The 23,848-nt window shown below is 59.7% G+C and overlaps 2 protein-coding genes across 3 annotated transcripts in view; both read right to left on the bottom strand.

Annotated features, from left to right (window-relative positions):
• The window catches only part of LOC138804510 (inactive ubiquitin carboxyl-terminal hydrolase MINDY-4B-like), a 16,713-nt gene extending 15,529 nt beyond the window's left edge, over positions 1–1,184 (bottom strand). The window contains exon 1 of the mRNA XM_069988813.1: positions 1,059–1,184. Coding sequence (XP_069844914.1) covers positions 1,059–1,184 — 126 coding nt within the window. The remainder of the gene's footprint in view (positions 1–1,058) is intronic.
• On the bottom strand, positions 1,050–23,848 carry LOC138804475 (clarin-1). 2 transcript variants are annotated; one of them, XM_069988746.1, is made up of 3 exons: positions 23,596–23,848; positions 7,586–7,765; positions 1,050–1,700 (listed from the first exon to the last, which is right to left on the bottom strand). In XM_069988746.1, the coding sequence occupies exons 1-3, from the start codon at positions 23,846–23,848 to the stop codon at positions 1,435–1,437; spliced, it is 699 nt and encodes a 232-aa protein (XP_069844847.1). In that variant the 3' UTR covers positions 1,050–1,434. The 2 variants fall into 2 exon arrangements, with proteins under 2 accessions (XP_069844847.1, XP_069844848.1); XM_069988747.1 differs by lacking the exon at positions 7,586–7,765.

Below are 23,848 nucleotides of genomic sequence, written 5' to 3'. Positions count from 1 at the left end.
TTTATTTATAGTGTAGAGTTTCAAACTTTTAGTGGTAGCATCTCTGTTTAATATTTATTAGGAACCCATAGTGTAGAAAAGGAAATAAGAAATCACAATATCCTTGCTCCCCAATAATGTAATGATGAGAAATGTTCCCTGATTTCCTATTTAGAAAGTCATATTAAAAAAATAAATTTTACCTCTGCCATTTAAATTATTTAGCAACCCCAAACCGGGGAGGGGAGCTGCTCAGAAAGCTGTGTTTCTCCAGGATCGTGATGAGCTGGAGTGTTTCTGGCTGTGTGTGTCCTGATTTCCCTGGGCGTCTTCACGGGGCGCTGTCACTCCAGTGATGGACACGTCACTGTAGGCTTAGGGCTTAGGGTGTGTACCCCAGTTCCACTGCACCCCAGGGGCACGTCCTGCTTCCCTTCTCCTGTTTTTTTTTTTTTTTTTTTTTTTTTGTCGGTCTTGGGGCCTGAACTCTGGACCTGGGCGCTGTCCCTCAGCTCTTCAGCTCAAGGCTGGCGCTCTACCACTTGAGCCACAGTGCCACTTCTGGCTATTTTGCTGGTTAATTGGAGATAAGAGTCTCAGGGGCTGGGAAGGTGGCTCAGTGGTAGAGCGCTTGCCTTGCATGCATGAGGCCCTGGGTTCGATTCCTCAGCACCACATACACAGAAAAGGCTGGAAGTGGAGCTGTGGCTCAAGTGGTAGAGCGCTAGCCTTGAGCTGAAGAGTTGAGGGACAGCGCCCAGGCCCTGAGTTCAAGCCCAGGACTGGCAAAAAAAAAAAGTCTCACGGACTTTCCTGCCCAGGCTGGCTTTGAACTGCGATCCTCAGATCTCAGCTTCCTGAGTAGCTAGGATGACAGGCGTGAGCCACAGGCGCCCGGCTCCAGATGGTTTTTAAAGAGCATTTTGGACAGGATGGAAGGTATGGCTCAAGTGATAGAGCGTGAGGCCCTGAGTTCAAGCCCTGACACTACTGTGTGTGTGCACGCGCACGTGCAAGCACACACGTACACACACACATGCAAACTGGTACATTCTAGAGATGCTCATTTAATGTCTCACTATTTCAGGAAAACAGTTCCATCCCTGTGTCAACAGATACGTGGGTCGCTCCGAGATTGTCTCGTGTTCACATGCCCCCCTGGGCCTCTTGGTGCCCGAGTGGACAGGGGTCTCCAGCATGGCCATGTCTGTGCTGCCGCCGTTTCTCCATCCCGGCCAACCTCCCTGGACTTCCCGGGTCAAGCATTTTCCACCAGGCAGAGCGACCTTTCAAAGCCTGCCTTCTGTTCTGGAGTCCATAGGGCAGTTGGAAACAGTTTCACAGAGGGTTTTGGTACTTTATGCAATCTGAAAGGATGGGTGGAATTAACTATATCTGTAAGTGACCAAAGCAAGTTCAGTCCCTTACTGGGAAAATTACAGAAGCACAGGCTTTTCAGTACATTAAGTCTGCAGCCACGTTAGTTGTCTCTGCGTCTTTAGATTTTGCAAAAGGGAACTGAAATCCAGCCAGCCGTATCAGGAGCCCGTTCAAAAAGTGAACAAAGAAGCACATGAAAACGACCCAGAAGGAGGTGGTATATCTTTCACTCTGTGTTCTGTAGGCGAACGTCCCTTCTTTGAAGTTTGCAATTTTTTCTGAGAGGTGGTGGATTTTCACCTCCGAGGCAAACAGGATCATGACCAGACAGCCGCAGGACCCTGCAACAGAAGGGGCACGTGCGTATCCCGCCCGGGGGCCGCCTGGGGCTCTCCCCCAGTGTCCGCGGCCCGGCTGCACCTCCCACACACAAGGGCAGAATCGTGGTGCCAGGCTCTGCGGCTTCAGGAGAACAAATGCCCCAGGCCTCACAGGTGAGGCCGGTCGTGCCGGCCCTGGTGCAAGGCCCAGGCTTCCCAGGGAAGGTGACCACACCGCCGGCCCTCGGCGCCTCGGCGGCCAGAGGAGCCTCTGGGCCCAGGTGGGACTCGAACTCAGTGCGGTGAGCTTGCTGGGCCGGCTCTCCGCCGCCCGAGCCAAGCCCCGAGCCCTTTGTTTTTGGGATAGGGTCTCATGCTTTTGTTCTATGAGTCTCCTGCCTCTGTGTCCCCAAGAAGCAGAGCTCAGCCAGGGTGAGGGGGCAGGGCCCTGTAGACAGCCAGGGTGAGGGGGCAGGGCCCTGTGGACAGCCCCTCCCTCCCAGCAGAAGCTGTGAACTCCCCGTGGGTCTGGTCCTGGAGCCTCTCTGTGTTCAGGGCTGGCGCTCCGCCACTGGAGCCATGAACCACTTCCAGCCTTCTCAGCATGGTTTGTGGGAGATAAGAGTCTCACAGATGTCCCTGCTGGTTTCAAACCACAATCCTCAGAGCCCAGTCTCCCGAGTAGCTAGCGTGACAGCCCATGTTTACAGCCGCTGCTTTAGGGCAGCGAAAGGCTTCTTATTCTCCCATTACAGTTAATCAAATGTCCCGGGCACAGCAGCCACGTGGCTTCTGTTCCCCGTCATTAATTCACGCCAAACGGACAGCGGTGGAGGCCCAACATGAAAGAGAGTACAGATGTGTTCTGCGTCAGGGCCAAGAAGTGTGGCTGAACAAGGGCCACAAAACACTAATAAACAGCCACGGGGGGGGGCTAGAGCGTTGAGGGGGGGCGGGGGGTGAGGGGGTGCTGTGGAGGGGTACACCCAGGCAGCAGCTGCTGTGGGGGGGGGGTGCACCAGGGCAGCAGCTGCTGTGTGTGGGGTGCTGTGGGGGGTGCACCAGGGCAGCAGCTGCTGTGTGTGTGGGGGTGCGCCAGGGCAGCAGCTGCTGTGTGTGTGGGGTGCTGTGGGGGTGCTCCAGGGCAGCAGCTGCTGTGTGTGTGTGGGGTGCTGTGGGGTGCACCAGGGCAGCAGCTGCTGTGTGTGTGTGGGGTGCTGTGGGGGTGCTCCAGGGCAGCAGCTGCTGTGTGTGTGTGGGGTGCTGTGTGTGTGGGGGTGCGCCAGGGCAGCAGCTGCTGTGTGTGGGGTGCTGTGGGGGTGCTCCAGGGCAGCAGCTGCTGTGTGTGTGGGGTGCTGTGGGGGTGCGCCAGGGCAGCAGCTGCTGTGGGGGTGCACCAGGGCAGCAGCTGCTGCGGGGTGGGAGGCACAGCGCGCCCCGGCGGGCAGGCAGGCTGTGCGGCGAGAGGAGGTGCCCGCCACTGGCCACTGCGATGCAGGAGGAGCAGACAACACCAGGAACCCCGTCACCCCGCCCTCCCCCCTCCTTCCTCCCGCCCTCCCGCCTCCTCCCCCCTGCCCGACTCCCTCCCCCCTCCTCCCTCCCCCCCTCCCGCCTCCCGCCTCCTCCTCCCTCCCGCCCTCCCACCTCCTCCCCCCCTGCCCGCCTCCCCCCCTCCCGCCTCCTCCCCCCCTGCCCGCCTCCCTCCCGCCCTCCCCCCCCGCCTCCTCCCCCCTCCTCCCTCCCGCCGCCTCCCCCCTGCCCGCCTCCTCCCCCCCTGCCCACCTCCCTCCCTCCCCCCTCCTCCCTCCCGCCTCCCTCCCCCCTCCCGCCTCCCCCCTCCCACCTCCTCCCCCCCTGCCCGACTCCCTCCCTCCCCCCCTCCTCCCTCCCCCCTCCTCCCTCCCACCCTCCCGCCTCCTCCCCCTTCCTCCCTCCCGCCCTCCGGCCTCCTCCCCCCCCCCCGCCCGCCTCCCTCCCGCCCTCCCGCCCTCCCGCCTCCTCCCCCCGCCCGCCTCCTCCCCCCTGCCCGCCTCCTCCCACCCTGCCCGCCTCCCTCCCTCCCCCCTTCTCCCTCCCACCTCTTCCCCCCTCCTCCCTCCCGCCCTCCCCCCTCCTGCCTCCTCCCCCCTTCCCGCCTCCCTCCCTCCCTCCCGCCCTCCCGACTCCTCCCCCCCTGCCCGCCTCCCTCCCTCCCCCCTCCTCCCTCCCGCCTCCTCCCCCCCTCCCGCCTCTTCCCCCCTCCTCCCTCCCGCCCTCCTGCCTCGCCTCCTCCACCCTGCCCGCCTCCCTCCCGCCCCCCTCCTCCCTCCCGCCTCCTCCCCCCTCCCGCCTCTTCCCCCCTCCTCCCTCCCGCCCTCCTGCCTCGCCTCCTCCACCCTGCCCGCCTCCCTCCCGCCCCCTCCTTGTGCGTGTGTGGCCGCCCCTGTGGCACGGGCTGGGTTTGTACGTTTTGCACCCACGGGCTCTGAGCCACGCGGTAGGGGGTGAGCTCTGGGTCTAGAGTTCACCAAGTCCCTGCGTCTCTCCCTGGACTTCCCGAGCGCGGTGTGTGGTATGGCGGCCGCGTGCGGTGCATACGCCCCGGTGCCCTTCTGCGGCATGGCCTCCTTAGGATGATGGATAAATCATGCACCACTGGACACTGAGAAAATGGAGTCACCGGCAGCTTCCGTGCTGCTGGCCAGAGGCGAGGGCTTGAGAAACTACAGACGCAGCTCCCCTCCCCTCCCCTCCCTCCCTCCCCACCTCCTCCCCTCCCCTCCCTCCCCCTCCCCTCCCCTCCCCCTCCCCCTCCCTCCCTGCCTCCCTCCGCCTCTCTGTTCCCACAAGTCCATGTGTCTATATAACATCCATATATCTGCAGTGATTGATAGAGTGTATTGACGTGCTCAGGATCTGCAGTGATGGAGTGTGGTGACGTGCTCAGGATCTGCAGGGATGGAGTGTGGTGACGTGCTCAGGATCTGCAGTGATGGATAGAGTGTATTGACGTGCTCAGGATCTGCAGTGATAGAGTGTGGTGACGTGCTCGGGATCTGCAGTGATGGAGTGTGGTGACGTGCTCAGGATCTGCAGTGATGGAGTGTGGTGACGTGCTCAGGATCTGCAGGGATGGAGTGTGGTGACGTGCTCAGGATCTGCAGGGATGGAGTGTGGTGACGTGCTCAGGATCTGCAGGGATGGAGTGTGGTGGCGTGCTCGGGATCTGCAGGGATGGAGTGTGGTGACGTGCTCAGGATCTGCAGTGATGGAGTGTGGTGACGTGCTCAGGATCTGCAGTGATGGAGTGTGGTGACGTGCTGGGGATCTGCAGGGATGGAGTGTGGTGAGGTGCTGGGGATGTGCAGGGATGGAGTGTGGTGGCGTGCTCAGGATCTGCAGGGATGGAGTGTGGTGGCGTGCTCGGGATCTGCAGGGATGGAGTGTGGTGACGTGCTCAGGATCTGCAGTGATGGAGTGTGGTGACGTGCTCAGGATCTGCAGTGATGGAGTGTGGTGACGTGCTCAGGATCTGCAGGGATGGAGTGTAGTGACGTGCTCAGGATCTGCAGGGATGGAGTGTGGTGGCGTGCTCAGGATCTGCAGGGATGGAGTGTGGTGGCGTGCTCGGGATCTGCAGGGATGGAGTGTGGTGGCGTGCTGGGGATCTGCAGGGATGGAGTGTGGTGGCGTGCTCAGGATCTGCAGGGATGGAGTGTGGTGGCGTGCTCAGGATCTGCAGTGATGGAGTGTGGTGATGTGCTGGGGATCTGCAGGGATGGAGTGTGGTGATGTGCTCAGGATCTGCAGTGATGGAGTGTGGTGGCGTGCTGGGGATCTGCAGGGATGGAGTGTGGTGAGGTGCTGGGGATCTGCAGGGATGGAGTGTGGTGGCGTGCTGGGGATCTGCAGGGACGGAGTGTGGTGGCGTGCTGGGGATCTGCAGGGACGGAGTGTGGTGGCGTGCTGGGGATCTGCAGGGATGGAGTGTGGTGGCGTGCTGGGGATCTGCAGGGATGGAGTGTAGTGACGTGCTCAGGATCTGCAGTGATGGAGTGTGGTGGCGTGCTCAGGATCTGCAGGGATGGAGTGTGGTGGCGTGCTCAGGATCTGCAGGGATGGAGTGTGGTGAGGTGCTGGGGATGTGCAGGGATGGAGTGTGGTGGCGTGCTGGGGATCTGCAGGGATGGAGTGTGGTGGCGTGCTGGGGATCTGCAGGGATGGAGTGTGGTGGCGTGCTCAGGATCTGCAGGGATGGAGTGTGGTGGCTTGCTCAGGATCTGCAGGGATGGAGTGTGGTGACGTGCTCGGGATCTGCAGGGATGGAGTGTGGTGGCGTGCTCGGGATCTGCAGGGATGGAGTGTGGTGACGTGCTGGGGATCTGCAGGGATGGAGTGTGGTGAGGTGCTGGGGATGTGCAGGGATGGAGTGTGGTGGCGTGCTCAGGATCTGCAGGGATGGAGTGTGGTGAGGTGCTGGGGATGTGCAGGGATGGAGTGTGGTGGCGTGCTTTGGATCTGCAGGGACGGAGTGTGGTGGCGTGCTGGGGATCTGCAGGGATGGAGTGTGGTGGCTTGCTCAGGATCTGCAGGGATGGAGTGTGGTGGCTTGCTCAGGATCTGCAGGGATGGAGTGTGGTGACGTGCTCAGGATCTGCAGTGATGGAGTGTGGTGACGTGCTCAGGATCTGCAGGGATGGAGTGTAGTGACGTGCTCAGGATCTGCAGGGATGGAGTGTGGTGGCGTGCTCGGGATCTGCAGGGATGGAGTGTGGTGGCGTGCTCAGGATCTGCAGGGATGGAGTGTGGTGAGGTGCTGGGGATGTGCAGGGATGGAGTGTGGTGGCGTGCTGGGGATCTGCAGGGATGGAGTGTGGTGGCGTGCTGGGGATCTGCAGGGATGGAGTGTGGTGGCGTGCTCAGGATCTGCAGGGATGGAGTGTGGTGGCGTGCTCAGGATCTGCAGTGATGGAGTGTGGTGATGTGCTGGGGATCTGCAGGGATGGAGTGTGGTGATGTGCTCAGGATCTGCAGTGATGGAGTGTGGTGGCGTGCTGGGGATCTGCAGGGATGGAGTGTGGTGAGGTGCTGGGGATCTGCAGGGATGGAGTGTGGTGGCGTGCTGGGGATTTGCAGGGATGGAGTGTGGTGGCGTGCTGGGGATCTGCAGGGACGGAGTGTGGTGGCGTGCTGGGGATCTGCAGGGATGGAGTGTGGTGGCGTGCTGGGGATCTGCAGGGATGGAGTGTAGTGACGTGCTCAGGATCTGCAGTGATGGAGTGTGGTGGCGTGCTCAGGATCTGCAGGGATGGAGTGTGGTGGCGTGCTCAGGATCTGCAGGGATGGAGTGTGGTGAGGTGCTGGGGATGTGCAGGGATGGAGTGTGGTGGCGTGCTGGGGATCTGCAGGGATGGAGTGTGGTGGCGTGCTGGGGATCTGCAGGGATGGAGTGTGGTGGCGTGCTCAGGATCTGCAGGGATGGAGTGTGGTGAGGTGCTGGGGATGTGCAGGGATGGAGTGTGGTGGCGTGCTCAGGATCTGCAGGGATGGAGTGTGGTGACGTGCTCGGGATCTGCAGGGATGGAGTGTGGTGACGTGCTGGGGATCTGCAGGGATGGAGTGTGGTGACGTGCTCGGGATCTGCAGGGATGGAGTGTGGTGGCGTGCTCGGGATCTGCAGGGATGGAGTGTGGTGGTGTGCTCAGGATCTGCAGGGATGGAGTGTGGTGGCGTGCTCGGGATCTGCAGGGATGGAGTGTGGTGACGTGCTCGGGATCTGCAGGGATGGAGTGTGGTGGCGTGCTCGGGATCTGCAGGGATGGAGTGTGGTGGCGGGCGTCCACGCAGCTGGGCGGGGCGGTGTTCCTGGGCTCTTCCCGGCGCGTGTGGAACTCCGCCACCCCGCGCGTCTCGGCTGTCCTTACCGGAAATGAAGCTGAGGAGGTACAAGCCCCGCGGGCCGTGCAGGGCGTCGAAGGGCTTGCCGAAGGCGTTGTAGGCGAAGAAGCCGGCCGCCACCGCGGTGAGGACGGCGAGCACCGCGGCGAAGAGGAGGACGCTGATGTGGACGCTCCCCGGCACCGCGGGCGGCAGGTCTGGGAAAACTGGAGACAAGCCGAGAGTGAGCACGTCCCGAGAGTGAGCACCTCCCGAGAGTGAGCACGTCCCGAGAGTGAGCACCTCCCGAGAGTGAGCACCTCCCGAGAGTGAGCACTTCCCGCGAGAGTGAGCACGTCCCGCGAGCAGCCAAGTGGGAAAGCCACGGCCAGCCCCCCAACCTTCGTGCTTCGGAAATCATGAGTCCTCTCGGCGGCCGCACTGCATTCTGAGCTACTAGTTTACGAGGGGGAGGTAAAAAGATGTAGAGATGTCTGCCCACCAACATGGAGCCCTGAGTCCAAATCCCAGCACTGAGGAAAAGTAACACAGACAGGCTCGTTTCACCGGAGTGTGGACAAGGCCGGTGGGAGGCGTGGGAGGGGCATTACTAAAGGCTAGGAAGACTGCAACTCCCAGCCGCAGCGTGAGGCCCGGCAGCGGATGGGGGTGGGCGGGGCCGTGTGGGGGTGGGCGGGGCCGTGTGGGGGTGGGCGGGGGCCGTGTGGGGTGGGCGGAGCCTACCGCGGCTGGGGGTGGGCGGGGCCGTGTGGGGGTGGGCGGGGCCCTGTGGGGTGGGCGGGGCTGTGTGGGGGTGTGCGGAGCCTACCGCGGCTGGGGGCGGGCGGGGCCGTGTGGGGTGGGCGGGGCCGTGTGAAGGTGGGCGGGGCCGTGTGAGGCCTACCGCGGCTGGGGGTGGGCGGTGCCGCGGCTGGGGGTGGGCGGGGCCGTGTGGGGGTGGGCGGTGCCTTGTGGGGATGGGCGGGGCCGTGTGGGGGTGGGCGGTGCCGCGGCTGGGGGTGGGCGGGGCCGTGTGGGGTGGGCGGGGCCGTGTGGGGTGGGCGGGGCCGTGTGAGGCCTACCGCGGCTGGGGGTGGGCGGGGCCGTGTGGGATGGGCGGGGCCGTGTGAAGGTGGGCGGGGCCGTGTGAGGCCTACCGCGGCTGGGGGTGGGCGGGGCCGTGTGGGGTGGGCGGGGCCGCGGCTGGGGGTGGGCGGGGCCGTGCGGGGTGGGCGGGGCCGTGTGGGGTGGGCGGGGCCGCGGCTGGGGGTGGGCGGGGCCGTGCGGGGTGGGCGGGGCCGTGTGGGGTGGGCGGGGCCGGGAGGGGACCCTTCCCCTTAGGAAACGCAGCAGTGGGTTTCTAGGGGTTGTGTTTGGGGCAACAGAGGAAACGCAGTGCTTTCCAAGTGTGGGCTTGCTTCTCTGGGCAGCGCAGGACCTGGCGGGGAAGTGGAGCTCTGTCTGTCTGTCTGTCAGCCCCCCCAGGGCCGGGGAGGAGCCAGGGACCCCAGGCCGCAGAGCGTGGCGTGGACCCGCTGTGGGTGCGCCTCCTAAACCCCGTGGAGTACCGCAAGGGCGCTCGCCACACCTCGCGTGTCTGGTGATAATGAGTCCATCCAGAGCACCTGTAGGAACAGATGTGGAGCCGGCGCAGTGTGTCAGACGCAGGACACGGTGCACACAAACCAAGGGCGCCGCCCGCAGCCTGCCGGCGGGGCTCCAGCGGGGGGTGTGGAGCCAGGCCATCCGCCCAGAGCCGCCGCCGTCCTCTGCCCAGGACGGGAATTCGAACCCGGGTCCTCTCTGCCTGGCGATGTCGGGGCCGGCCTGTGTGGAGGCCAGGCTGGGAGGCTGCGCAGGACATCGGCAGCACTGTCTTGGAGGAGCAAGAGAAGAGCATTTCACTGCGTGCCTGCTGCGCTGCTTGGGGAAATGCTCTGCTTTCTTGCAAGCATTAGCCGTTCAATTAATTCATATTCTGTTTATTTTTTGTGAGCTGGTCCTGGGACTTGAACTCAGGGCCGAGGTACGGTCCGTCCCTGCCCTGTTGGCTCACGGCGAGCGCTCTACCTCTTGAGCCACAGCACCACATCCGGTTTTCCAGTGGTTTTTTTGGAGATGTGAGCCTCACAGACTTTCCTGCCCGGGCTGGCTTTGAACCGTGATCCTCAGATCTCAGCCTCCTGAGTAGCTGGGATGACAGGCGTGAGCCGCCGGAGCCCGGCTATTGATGTGCTTCACCAGCAGTTATTAAGTTATTACACCATCCACCTCTCCACTGAGAGAGCCTCCTCTCTGGTAGGGGAGCGAGGTTAAGCCGCTCTGAAAAGTGAGGGCTGTGACCATATTGAAAGAAATGCAGAGTGAAGTTGAGCTGATTGGCCTCCTGGAGGGAGACGCAAGATGCAAAAATGAATTGTCAGGCAGAGCGAGCTTTCAATTCTTACAAAGGCTTTTAAATTCTCAGGCTGGTGAGAAAGCCACTCAGCAGGGTGCGGATCCCTCCCTGCTTTCCCGGCCTTCCCCCCAGGCCTCATTGCAGCCTGAGCGAGAGCCCAGGCTCTGAGCAGCCAGGACAGGCGCTGGGGAGCCAGCCTTCACCCAAGGCTGCGCAGGACCGAGCCGTCTGCCACGGTTTTATCTTCAACATCTAGACTGAAAAGAACCTGAGGCCCAGAGGAGCTAAGTCACCGGCCTGAAGTCGCTCAGAGCTCAGAGGGTGGCTGAGCTGCGGCTGCTCTCCTGCCCCTCCCCCTGCCAGCTACATTCTAGGGTTAAAGGGAAATCCACACAACAAAACCCTGTTTAGTTCTGCAAGTGCTAGCCAGTTCATTGTGTTGTTCACCATTATAATAAGATCTGGAATGATCCAATGTCTCCCCCCCCCCCCCCAGGCCTCCATGGTGCTGGTCGATGAGACCCGGGCCAGCAGTGACCATTGAATCGGTGTGGAGTTTAACTCGCAATCCCCCAGTGACTAAGAGGCTGGTCTTTTTGTGAGCCTCTGAGTTACGGTACCATTTGTGGAGATGCGTCGCTCACAGAGTTCATTACGTTGTAATCTGCGGCCACGTCTCCACGTTTGTGGCCGTGTCTCCGTCTCCATCTCCATCTCCGAGTCTGCTGCCACGTCTCTGAGTCTGCGTCTGCAGCTGTGTCTCCCAGTCTGCATCTGCGGCCTGCCTTGTCTTCCTCTCATCAGTGTCTTTTGAAGAGCAGGTCTTATTTTCATGAAGCCTAACTTACCCATTTTTTTTCTTCCTTAATCTTGCCTTAAATAACAAGTAGAAGATGTCTTTTTCTAATGGGAGCAGGACGATTCTGTTCCCCTTGGTGATCTGTTGAACTTCGAGTGTACGCGTAAGCCTGGGCTCTGTTTCAGTTGCCTTGAACGGTGGACACTGGGTGCACGTGCTGCAGGCCTAGCCTGCCGCCGTCTCGGTGAATTCGCGGGTGGTGGGGCCCTCGCTGCGTGCTGGGAGCCCTGGAGGTGAATTCGCGGGCGGTGGGGCCCTCGCTGTGTTCTGGGAGCTCTGGGGGTGAATTCGCAGGCGGTGGGGCCCTCGCTGCATTCTGGGAGCTCTGGGGGTGAATTCGCGGGCGGTGGGGCCCTCGCTGCATTCTGGGAGCTCTGGGGGTGAAATAGCTGCGTGCTGGGAGCTCTGGGGGGGAATTCGCAGGCGGTGTGGCCCTCGCTGTGTTCTGGGAGCTCTGGGGGGGAATTCGCGGGTGGTGTGGCCCTCGCTGTGTTCTGGGAGCTCTGGGGGGGAATTCGCGGGTGGTGTGGCCCTCGCTGTGTTCTGGGAGCTCTGGGGGGGAATTCGCGGGTGGTGTGGCCCTCGCTGTGTTCTGGGAGCTCTGGGGGTGAATTCGCGGGTGGTGGGGCCCTCGCTGTGTTCTGGGAGCTCTGGGGGGGAATTCGCGGGCGGTGGGGCCCTCGCTGCGTTCTGGGAGCCCTGGGGGTGAAGCGGTCGTTTTTCAGGTGCAGACGCGCTCACGTTTTCCACCAGCTTGCGTTGCTTCTGTTGTCATGCTCCTGATAGGCTTGGTTCCTCATGCCAATCATGTGATTATTTGTGCTTTTATAAGCTTTGGATTAGCCACCTTCCGGGCTGTGAGTTCTTTGGGACGCGAGTCAGCTCACCATCGCTGGCTTTGTAATAAAGACTCTGGATTCGACCTCGCAAAGGGAGCGGCTTCTCTGTGTCTGGTGCGCTGACTGGATTCCCGCACGACGTCTCTGTGAACCAGGGTCATTCTTCTGCAAGTGCAGATCCAATGGTTGCAGAGCTTGGAAGGTTGAATGTAGACACTGCTTGCCACCTAGCAACCTCTTCCCTAGGAGAGCTGACAAGCACACGTCCACACACAAATCTGCACACCGTCCATGCAGTGGCCTGACCTCGATGTTATAAATGGAAGTGTATTTTCAGTCTGTGGTGTGTAAAATGCACACCGACAGATATCGCCTGTCCTCACCCGGTCCACGGCGAAGCAAGCCTACCCCCACGGCCAGTCCCTCTGTCTCTTAAAGAAGGTGGTCTCCACTCAAGGCTGGGTCACGAGTGTCACAGAACTGTCAGACAGACCCCGCAGCAGACAGTGCGTTTCTGAGCCCGGGTCTCACCTCACGCCTGGGCTGTGAGCTCTGTTTGTGCCTTCCCTTTTCACGGGGATCACAAGCCTGCACAGCTGCCCCTGGCCAGCAACGAGAGAAAGAGAGAGGCCCTCGCAAACGCCTGGCCCAGCCTGGCCTCGGCCATGACCCCCGACTCTCTGCCTCCTGAGTAGCTGGGTGCCAGCTTGTGCTGCTGTGCCCAGCCTTGTACGTGCGCTTTTACAGAGGAAGCGTTTTCCTCATGAACCAGTTTTCACCAGCCTGTTCCTCCAAGCCGGTGTGTGTGGCTGACGTGGTGCCCGGAGCGGAACACGGTGGGACTGAGCTGGGACTGAGCTGGGACTGAGCTGGGACTGAGCTGAGCTGGGGCTGAGCTGGGGCTGAGCTGGGGCTGAGCTGGGGCTGAGCTGGGACTGAGCTGGGGCTGAGCTGGGACTGAGCTGAGCTGAGCTGGGGCTGAGCTGGGGCTGAGCTGGGACTGAGCTGGGGCTGAGCTGGGGCTGAGCTGAGCTGGGACTGAGCTGGGACTGAGCTGGGACTGAGCTGGGGCTGAGCTGAGCTGAGCTGGGGCTGAGCTGGGGCTGAGCTGGGGCTGAGCTGGGGCTGAGCTGGGGCTGAGCTGAGCTGGGGCTGAGCTGGGGCTGAGCTGGGACTGAGCTGGGGCTGAGCTGGGACTGAGCTGGGACTGAGCTGAGCTGAGCTGGGGCTGAGCTGGGGCTGAGCTGGGGCTGAGCTGAGCTGGGGCTGAGCTGGGGCTGAGCTGGGGCTGAGCTGGGCTGGGACTGAGCTGGGACTGAGCTGGGGCTGAGCTGAGCTGGGGCTGAGCTGGGGCTGAGCTGGGACTGAGCTGGGGCTGAGCTGGGGCTGAGCTGAGCTGGGACTGAGCTGGGGCTGAGCTGGGGCTGAGCTGAGCTGGGACTGAGCTGGGCTGAGCTGGGATTGAGCTGGGGCTGAGCTGGGGCTGAGCTGGGACTGAGCTGAGCTGGGACTGAGCTGGGGCTGAGCTGGGACTGAGCTGGGACTGAGCTGGGACTGAGCTGGGGCTGAGCTGGGGCTGAGCTGGGGCTGAGCTGGGACTGAGCTGGGACTGAGCTGGGGCTGAGCTGAGCTGAGCTGGGGCTGAGCTGGGGCTGAGCTGGGGCTGAGCTGGGGCTGAGCTGGGGCTGAGCTGAGCTGGGGCTGAGCTGGGGCTGAGCTGGGACTGAGCTGGGACTGAGCTGGGACTGAGCTGGGACTGAGCTGGGGCTGAGCTGAGCTGAGCTGGGGCTGAGCTGGGGCTGAGCTGGGGCTGAGCTGGGGCTGAGCTGGGGCTGAGCTGAGCTGGGGCTGAGCTGGGGCTGAGCTGGGACTGAGCTGGGGCTGAGCTGGGACTGAGCTGGGACTGAGCTGAGCTGAGCTGGGGCTGAGCTGGGGCTGAGCTGGGGCTGAGCTGAGCTGGGGCTGAGCTGGGGCTGAGCTGGGGCTGAGCTGGGCTGGGACTGAGCTGGGACTGAGCTGGGGCTGAGCTGAGCTGGGGCTGAGCTGGGGCTGAGCTGGGACTGAGCTGGGGCTGAGCTGGGGCTGAGCTGAGCTGGGACTGAGCTGGGGCTGAGCTGGGGCTGAGCTGAGCTGGGACTGAGCTGGGCTGAGCTGGGATTGAGCTGGGGCTGAGCTGGGGCTGAGCTGGGACTGAGCTGAGCTGGGACTGAGCTGGGGCTGAGCTGGGACTGAGCTGGGACTGAGCTGGGACTGAGCTGGGGCTGAGCTGGGGCTGAGCTGGGGCTGAGCCGGGGCTGAGCTGGGACTGAGCTGGGACTGAGCTGGGGCTGAGCTGGGGCTGAGCTGGGGCTGAGCTGGGGCTGAGCTGGGACTGAGCTGGGGCTGAGCTGGGGCTGAGCTGGGGCTGAGCCGGGGCTGAGCCGGGACTGAGCTGAGCTGAGCTGGGGCTGAGCTGGGGCTGAGCTGGGACTGAGCTGGGACTGAGCTGGGGCTGAGCTGGGACTGAGCTGGGACTGAGCTGGGGCTGAGCTGAGCTGAGCTGGGGCTGAGCTGGGGCTGAGCTGAGCTGGGGCTGAGCTGGGACTGAGCTGGGGCTGAGCTGGGACTGAGCTGGGGCTGAGCTGGGACTGAGCTGGGATTGAGCTGGGGCTGAGCTGGAACTGAGCTGGGACTGAGCTGGGACTGAGCTGGGACTGAGCTGGGGCTGAGCTGGGGCTGAGCTGGGACTGAGCTGGGGCTGAGCTGGGACTGAGCTGAGCTGAGCTGGGGCTGAGCTGGGACTGAGCTGAGCTGGGACTGAGCTGGGGCTGAGCTGGGGCTGAGCTGGGGCTGAGCTGGGGCTGAGCTGGGACTGAGCTGGGCTGAGCTGGGCAGGTGGAGATCTTCCCGGAAGCACATGGGTTCCGTGGAAGAGGAGGACAGGATGAGCAGAAGGGACGCAGCCCTCTGGGAGGGGCCAGCACTTTCTGTGGAGGAACCAAACCCTGTCCTGTGGTGGGTGTGCCACGTCCCCCGAGCGCCACCCTGGCCGGGTGACGGGGAGCGGGGAGCAGTCGGGGGTCGGGAGAGCCGGAGGGTGCCGGCACGCTTTTTGTTTCCTTTGGTTTTTCTCAACTTCTTCTGTTTGTTCAGAGATCCAGTTTTCCATGGGGTTCTTCTATGTGCTGAGGGAACCCAAGGTGTGCGCCGCATGACCGTCTGCAGAACACCCGCAGTGCGTGGCACACCCGTCCTCCACACCGCTGCCCGGGGCACACTGCTGCTCGGCTGTGCAGCGAAGAGGCTGCGGGTCACACGTGTGTGTCAGCACCTGAGGAGCTGCAGGTCACACGTGTGTGTGAGCATCTGCAGAGCTGCAGGTCACACGTGTGTGAGCACCTGCAGAGCTGCAGGTCACACGTGTGTGTGAGCATCTGCAGAGCTGCGGGTCACACGTGTGTGTCAGCATCTGCAGAGCTGCGGGTCACACGTGTGTGTGAGCACCTGCAGAGCTGCGGGTCACACGTGTGTGTCAGCATCTGCAGAGCTGCGGGTCACACGTTTGTGTGAGCATCTGCAGAGCTGCGGGTCACACGTGTGTGTGAGCATCTGCACAGCTGCGGGTCACGTGTGTGTGAGCACCTGCAGAGCTGCGGGTCACACGTGTGTGTGAGCACCTGAGGAGCTGCGGGTCACACGTGTGTGTGAGCATCTGCAGAGCTGCGGGTCACACGTGTGTGTGAGCATCTGCAGAGCTGCGGGTCACACGTGTGTGTGAGCATCTGCAGAGCTGCGGGTCACACGTGTGTGTGAGCATCTGCAGAGCTGCGGGTCACACGTGTGTGTGAGCATCTGCAGAGCTGCGGGTCACACGTGTGTGTGAGCATCTGCAGAGCTGCGGGTCACACGTGTGTGTGAGCACCTGCAGAGCTGCGGGTCACACGTGTGTGTGAGCATCTGCAGAGCTGCGGGTCACACGTGTGTGTGAGCACCTGCAGAGCTGCGGGTCACACGTGTGTGTGAGCATCTGCAGAGCTGCGGGTCACATGTGTGTGTGAGCACTTGCTGGGTTTGCTCAGAAATCTTGGGGGGCAGTGTTGGGCCCCCACCACCTCCATGTGCTCCTGTCCTTAGATCAGATCAGGATAAGAGGAAAATCATTTGTTCTTAGCAGCTGCTCAGTGTGCCTCCCACGACCCGCCGTTCATTTGGTCTCCACGCATGTCTTTCTCTGCGGTTGCCTTCACATTCGGTTTATTTCTGGCATATGAATTCCCCCGTTGCATTTGATCCTGAGACGTGGTGACTCGTTTAGATGGGATGTCATGTTTGGTCCTGTAAGTCTATGCAGCAGCCGGAACCAGGGACGGGGCGTTGGAATCTGGTGCACCCGCCCCGGCGCCACGGCCCGGCCGGAGTGAGTCACCGAGGTAGGGGAATGAGGCGCCGGGCAGGGCGGAGAGGGGCATGGCCGGACGGAGCAAAGGCGGCGTTGAGTCCAGTACCCGTGGCTGCCCCTGTGAACGGTGGAGTCAGAGTGGAGTGCTGGACACCCAAGGCGGGAGAGAGGAGACGCCATGGGACAAGTCACAGCTAGAGGGCAGCAGTGAGTCTGGAGCCCAGAGCCAGGAGCCCTGAGCCCAGAGCCCAGAGCTCAGAGCCCGGAGCCCAGAGCCCAGAGCCCGGAGCCCAGAGCCCAGAGCCCGGAGCCCGGAGCCCAGAGCCCAGAGCCCAGAGCCCAGAGCCAGGAGCCCAGAGCCCAGAGCCTAGAGCTCAGAGCCCAGAGCCCAGAGCTCAGAGCCCAGAGCCAGGAGCCCGGAGCCCGGAGCCCAGAGCCAGGAGCCTGGAGCCCTGAGCCCTGAGCCCAGAGCCCAGAGCCCGGAGCCCAGAGCCCAGAGCCCGGAGCCCAGAGCCCAGAGCCCGGAGCTCAGAGCCCAGAGCCCAGAGCCCGGAGCCCGGAGCCCAGAGCCAGGAGCTCAGAGCCCAGAGCTCAGAGCCCAGAGCCCGGAGCCCAGAGCCCGGAGCCTGGAGCTCAGAGCCCAGAGCCCTGAGCCCAGAGCCAGGAGCTCAGAGCCCAGAGCCCAGAGCCCGGAGCCCGGAGCTCAGAGCCCAGAGCCCGGAGCCCGGAGCCCGGAGCCCAGAGCCAGGAGCTCAGAGCCCAGAGCCCGGAGCCCAGAGCCCAGAGCCAGGAGCCTAGAGCCCGGAGTCTGGAGCCCAGAGTCCGGAGCCCAGAGCCCTGAGCCCGGAGTCTGGAGCCGAGTCTGGAGCCCAGAGTCCCGAGCCCAGAGTCCGGAGCCTGGAGAGGTGACGGCACTCACAAGGGATGTTGCCTGTGTCAAAGCACCTAGAAGGGAGGGTCCTGAGTGTTTTCCCACAAAGAAATGATGCATATTTGCTGCAGTAGATACAGGTCGTGGTCTGAGCCTGGCCTGAGCAGAGAGCCACAGGCCCTTTGCCCGTCCTCGCGGGGTGTGTGCGTGCTGAGGTCGGGAAGATCTCAGCCCGGTCTCCGTGAGACTCCACGTCAGGGGTGGGATTGGTGCACACTGCCGTCCCAGCGCCCCCAAGAAGCCCAACACGGGGCCACCGCTCAGGCGGGAAACTTGATGAGTGGAAAGACTGGAGGAGGCCCTGAGTTCAAACCCCAGTACCACCAAAGAAAAGGAGACACAATGGAAAGGAAATGGAAGAGGAATTCTTCAGTGAGGAGTCTCCGGGAAAACCAAGGAGAGAAGAGCTGAGAGGAAGCGCCCTCCTCTCACCCTCCCAGCGCTGTCTCCACAGCCGCCTGGGCCATGGCTAGCTGGTGGCTCCCGCTGCCCTGCCGGGAGCTCCTACCGCGAACGCAGAACCCCAGCCATCCTGTCCTTCCCATGCAAAACGTGAATGATCGGGCAGAGAGGAAGAGTGCAGCTGTGATCATGACGTCTGTCTGGAGTCTGATGAATGGAGGCTACGTCAGAATGCTTCAGAATCATGAGCATTGAGAACCAAAGAAAGGCTCGCAGACTTCACCTCCTCTGAGGCTGGCGGGGGAGACTTGCAGAGATGGAGACTAGAAGAGAAGACCCCACCGTCTCGGAACCGGAAGGCTCTTGTCTGGCAGCCAGCAGATCGTGTCATGGGTCACGCGGAGCACTTGAACTGCGAGCGATACTAAGAAGCTATCTGGCCAGGCATCCTTCATCCCAGCTGCTCAGGAGGACGAGATCTGAGCATCGCGGTTCAAAGCCAGCCCGGGCAGGAAAGTCTGTGAGACTGTCATCTCCAATAAACCACCAGAAAATCGGAAGTGACACTGTAGCTCAAGTGGTGGAGCGCTCGCCTTGAGCTGAAGAGCTGAGGGGCAGAGTTCAAGCCCCACAACTGACCAAAAAAACCCTCAAACAACAAAAGGAAGAAGTCTCGGCGTTGAGAGTACCAGGATGAATCATGCAGAGCCCCCCCTCCGTCCCGGCCCCCCCAGCCCCCCGTCCCCGCCCCCCCCAGCCCCCCCGTCCCCGCCCCCCCAGCCCCCCGTCCCCGCCCCCCCAGCCCCCCGTCCCCGCCCCCCAGCCCCCCGGCCCCGCCCCCCCAGCCCCCCGTCCCCGCCCCCCATCCCCCCCGTCCCCACCCCCCCACTCTCCCCCCCCAGCTTGTTCTGTGTGGGTACAGCAGCCCCAGGGGCCTGGTCTAGAAAGGACAGAAGCCGTGGGGCTGGAGAGCTGGACCGTCTTCCGTGTCACACATCTATTTTGTGTCACAAAACCTTGGCTTGCTGGCCTCTTCTAGGTGAGCCAGACTAGAGAATACATCTCTGAGTTAACGGCCAAGGCCCTGCCTGCCAGGTGACGCACCTTGTCAGACCCTCTCTCCAGACGCTGTCCACACGGTGGGGCGTGGGGGGGGGTGGGCCTGCGGGGGGGGGGGGATGGGGGACGGGGGGCAGGGGGGGAGGAGGCCAGCAGGCCCCTGGGGCGTGGGGGGGGCAGGGCGGGGAGGTGGCCAGCAGGCCCCTGGGGGCCCCTGGAGCGGCTGCAGCCCTGGACACAGTCCCAGCCTCTCTGACACTCATGAGGTTATGTCACAAACGTTTGGTCCCAAAAGATGTCCCAAAGCCAGGCAGCAGCCGGCTCCTAGAAGCTTCCGGTCCTCTGCGCAACCTGGGTCATACGCCTCTCTCAGTAAAGAAACGCTGTTTTTCTGAAAGAAGTCAGCTAAATCTCCCCTGAGCTTTCTGCACCTGTTCAACCCTAAGTTCAAAACTAACATGGTTTCCAAACACAGCCGAGGTTGCAAATGGCTAGGTTTTCACTCTTTTTATGTTTCAAAGAAACGGGTTCCCTATGTTCTTGGCGGCTCATCAGGCTGTTTCGGCAGGGGACGGATCGGCGTGTCCACGAATGACGGCACCAGACAAAGTGCAGGTCATGTTGTGATGGCGCTCGGTAAGGTTTCAAATCACCCAAACAGGAGCCCGCCACGGGCACCCAGCGCAGACGGGCAGGTGTCACAGCGTCAGGAAAAAGAAGCCCAGCCCTGGCGTTGCTCTCACGAGGGGAACGGGGTCATGGGTATGGCTGCCGCCCAGCGGGGAAGATGACCCGCAGGCCCGCGGACGCTGCGGACACAGCAGAGGGTTCTCAGGACCTGTGCGTGCTCGCGGGGCGATCTTATCATGAAAGGAGACGGGACAGGGCAGGGAACGCTCAATGGGAGCAAACGCGCCCGTGTGCCCAGTGGTTCTTCTAGTCCATTCTTCATTCTCATATGACAACACATACATGGGCTTTAAAAGTGAGACAAACACAGCACATAAAAATCCACACACACACACACACACACACGTGCACACACACACGCACACACACGCGCACACGCACACAGAGGCTTGTTCAGAGAACCAAGCAAGGTTGTTTGGAATATGGATGCCCACAGCCAGTCCCTCACGGAAGTGGCTTCTGTGATAACTGCAGGCCCAGGACGGAGCTGTTGGCGTCAGACTCACACAAGCTCTCTGAATTAGAGGCATGAAAATATCGCAATAATTTTTATAATTTCTTTCTTTTTTGTGTGTGTGCTGGTCCTGGGGCTTGAACTCTGGGCCTGGGCGCTGTCCCTCAGCTCTTCAGCTCAAGGCGAGCGCTCTACCACTTGACCACAGCCCCACTTCTAGCTTTTTTTGGTTGTAATTTGTTGGAGATCAGAGTCTCACGGACTTTCCTGCCCAGGCTGGCTTTGAACCGTGATCCTCAGACCTCAGCCTCCCGAGGAGCTGGGATTTTAGACATGAGCCACCAGCGTCTGGCCACTTGTGCAGTTTTTTGTTTTCTTTTTTCTTTTTTTCCAGGGCTGAGGACCAAACCCAGGGCCTTGTGCGTGCCGGGCGGGCGCCCTTCCGCTGGGCTAAACCCCAGCCCCACCTTTGCAGTTTTTTATATATTAAAGTAACAGTATTCTGGATATCATGGGTTAAAGGAAACATCTTGTCCATTTCACCCATTTCTCTTTGTGTTTTGTTTTTCCCAATATGGCTACATTTCAAGCATCTCAAGTTACATACATGGCTTGCGTTTTGGGTTTACATTCCATTTCTACCCTGGTCTTGAAGGGATTGGCGCTCTGATCGATTGCCTTGCTTCTTGCCTGCTATGCTGGAAAGTTTCGGTGAACCCCAGTGTTTGCTGCATAACTTCCTAAGGGAACAGGGCGGGAGGAGGACGTGGGGCGGGGGGGGGGGGGGTGAGCTGTGTCTGCTCCTAAGTTGGGTTTTGCAGACCCAGCAGGCTCCAGGTCTCCAAAGGCCCCAGATTCCCTCCAAGGACAGACTGTAGAGAAGACGGGGGTGAGCCTCGGATGATTATTTTTCTAAACATCGGCAAGCTTTACGTTTTCCTATCAGGAAGACTCCCAGACGACTCTCCCAACCTTATGATCCCTTAATAAGGCGTGCTGGTGGGGCGATGGTGTTCGGAATGGGAAATGTGAGCCCAGAAGCTGCACGGCAGAGCAGTCTTGGCATTGCCGGCGGTGCGTGTTTGTTTCAATGGCTCTATCTATTTCCCTCTTCCACATTCTCTTGCCATGCTTCCACACGCGGGCGGGCAAGGTCCTGTTATTAGCATACTTCTCTAGGCCTCAGAAAGGTGACTGAGGCTTCAATAAGCAGCGTTTCCTTATCCCGAACGTCTACGGTGGGCACGGAAGGAGGGGGTCTGAGCTTCCCCTTCCCCAGCCTGGGGAGGAGGCCCAGGTGTCAATTTGGTGGGAGAGAGGGGCGTGCATCTTTAAAGCTGGCGTCACAGGCCGGGCCGCTGAGCACTCCAGGCTCAAGCTGCTCCAGCCCACCAGGACACGGCGGCGTTTGTGGGTTTGGGGACCTGTGCACCCAGCATGACACTCGGGTCCACGGTATAGAAGGAATGTAGCAGAAATATAAATAAACCGGCACGGAAATTTAATTAGATACTGCATATGTTAATAATAAATTCAATTAATTTTGCCTTCTACCTATATTAGAGGAGAAAAAAGCTCAGGCAAAATAATAGTTCATCTTAAATGCTTCAGCCGGTAGGTACCCTCCTTTTCTAGAAGAGTGATTTATGCGGTAATTTACAGTGCCTTCATAAGAGTGTTCCAAACCAGCCCTTTTGAAATAATAATAACTTGTGGATGTGTGTTGTGAGAGATATGACAAATGGCTTCTTATTAATTTTCATTTAATGAGTTGCCTATTCACATGCTAATTTTTAAAAAATTCTCCTCATGAGATAAACAGGTTATAAATGCTGTGGATGACACTTCCAGTGCACAAAAGTCATCTCAGGAAAATCTCTACATGATTCAAAGGTCAACCAGTTGAAATTTTTCTATTTGTTTTGGTTTTGTTTTTTGGTCGGTCGTAGGGCCTGAACTCTGGGCCTGGGTGCTGTCCCTCAGCTCTTCAGCTCAAGGCTAGCGCTCTACCACTTGAGCCACAGCGCCACTTCCGGCTTTTTTCTTTTTGCTTATGTGGTGCTGAGGAATCGAACCCAGGGCCTCAGGCATGCGAGGCAAGCGCTCTACCACTGAGCCACCTTCCCAGCCTTGAAATGTTTCTCTTTGGCATCCATTTCTTTCCTAGTTATCCTAGAAACATCATTTTGTATTTCCTTAGCCAAGTGACTCCATACTGATTTAAAATAAAAGCAGACAATTTACCAGCAGCAAAGGTCCGGCAGGGATGGGGTCGAGGAAGGAAAGTCACTGACGTGGAAAAGCAGGATCGTTAAGAACCCACTTTGTTCTCTTTTTAGAGAACAAAAGGCACAAAGATATTTCTTACTGCTTTCCTATTTCCTCAAGACCCCGTATCACAAAGACCCCATAGCCGCTACATAAACAGTAATAGTTGGGAACTTTATAATAAATAAAACCAGCAGGAAGGAAAAGTGAATTTAAAATGCAGGGGATGAACTGGGCAGCCACATGCAGAAAACTAAAAGTGGACCCCAGCCTATCACCATGCACCAACATCAACTCAAAATGGATTAAACCTGAATCTCTGAAACTACTGCAGGACAGAGTAGGAGAGACACTTGAACTAATAGGCACAGGAAGGAACCTCCTGAACAGAGTCCCAGGGTCACAACAAATTGGAGAGAGACTCGACAAATGGGACTACCTTAAAATAAAAAGCTTCTGCACAGATAAAGCTATCGCAACCAAGCTAGAAAGACAACCAACTAATTGGGAAAAAATATTTACCAGCAATATATCAGACAAGGGGTTAACCTCCTGTATATACAGGGAACTCAAGAAACTAATCCCTCCCAAACCTAACAAACCAATTACTAAATGGGCAAGGGAACTAAAGAGGGACTTCTCAGATGAAGAAATTAAAATGGCAAAGAAACACATGAGGAAATGTTCACCATCCCTGGTGGTGAAGGAAATGCAAATAAAGACAACCCTGAGATACCACCTTACCCCAGTCAGAATGTCCCACATCCACAAATCAGCCAACGACAAATGCTGGAGGGGATGTGGAGAACGAGGAACGCTATTACACTGCTGGTGGGAATGTACACTCATACAACCACTTTGGAAAGCAGTCTGGAGGGTCCTCAGAAAGCTAAAGATTGACCTCCCTTACGACCCAGTCATGCCACTTCTAGGCATCTACCCTGAACAACAGGAACCAATATACAAGGACACGTGCACCTCCATGTTTATTGCAGCACTGTTCGCAATAGCTAGGATATGGAAACAACCTAGATGCCCCACCACAGATGAATGGATCCAAAAATTGTGGTATCTATACACAATGGAATATTATGCAGCCATTAGAAATGACAAAATAATGGCATTTGCAGGGAAATGGATGGAGCTAGAAGGAATCATGTTGAGCGAGGTAAGCCAAGAACGAAGAGACAAACAGTACATGGTCTCCCTGATAAGTGGATGATAAATCCAAAATGTTAGGTGATATGACAAAACTAACAGGACTTAAGAAACAAAGAACTCCCACTCATCTGGATGAACCACTACCAAATATCCCCATGCTGCTGATCACATATATGGTATATAACATGTGAACACCGTTATATATTACAGACTGTGATAGACAATTTGCTCCAGGAAAGTTAGAATGAACTTGTGACTTTAAACGAGCATCATTATTCCACAATACTGTGAATTACCGGAAATTAAGTAATCACTTAATCACAATCAAAAAAAAAAAAAAGAACCTTGGGGAAGGGAGGGAGGGAGGGGATGGTAGGGGGAAAACAATGGAGGGGGTAACAATGTTCAAGAGGAAGTGTACTCATTACCTCACTCATGTAACTGTAACCCTCTGTATAGTATCTTTACAATAAAAAAAATTTAAAAAAAATGCAGGGGATGTCTCAGGTGTTGGTTTAAAAAGTCCTGCGCGGCGGGAGCGAGGCCCTTCTGGTACCTCCGGGCCGCAGCTGGAGGAGGGCTCAGAGCATCAATCACTCACACGCGCGCGCTACTTACATGAGAAGCGGAAAGGCCTGGCCCCGAGCCCACACTGCCGCACGCCTTCTCCGTGGAAGAGCCCGTAGCGCACCTCGCCGGTGAACTTGTCCAGCTCCTGCCCCGAGGCGTTGACCAGCAGGGCCCCGGTGGTGCAGAGGAAGGTGGCTCGCATCCACCGCGGCGTCCCCAGGGCCGCCACCACGCCCAGGGCACACGCGAAGCTCAGCGCGCCCGCCACGCAAAACAGGATTTTCTTCTGCTGGTTTGGCAT

Source organism: Dipodomys merriami, unplaced genomic scaffold (genome assembly GCF_024711535.1).
Source record: "Dipodomys merriami isolate MVZ:Mamm:240054 unplaced genomic scaffold, mDipMer1.0.p SCAF_367, whole genome shotgun sequence".
NCBI lineage: Eukaryota > Metazoa > Chordata > Mammalia > Rodentia > Heteromyidae > Dipodomys > Dipodomys merriami.
Note: the sequence above shows the minus strand (reverse complement) of the source record. Positions and strands in the feature narration are given on the sequence as shown.

Excerpts from the sequence above, each read along its gene's own strand:
- LOC138804475 (XM_069988746.1), bottom strand. The coding sequence starts at position 23,848 with ATGCCAAACCAGCAGAAGAAAATCCTGTTTTGCGTGGCGGGCGCGCTG. Across the intron at positions 7,766-23,595 it reads CAGGCCTTTCCGCTTCTCAT|TTTTCCCAGACCTGCCGCCC; the intron begins GTAAGTAGCGCG and ends GCTTGTCTCCAG. Across the intron at positions 1,701-7,585 it reads CCTCCTCAGCTTCATTTCCG|GGTCCTGCGGCTGTCTGGTC; the intron begins GTAAGGACAGCC and ends CTTCTGTTGCAG.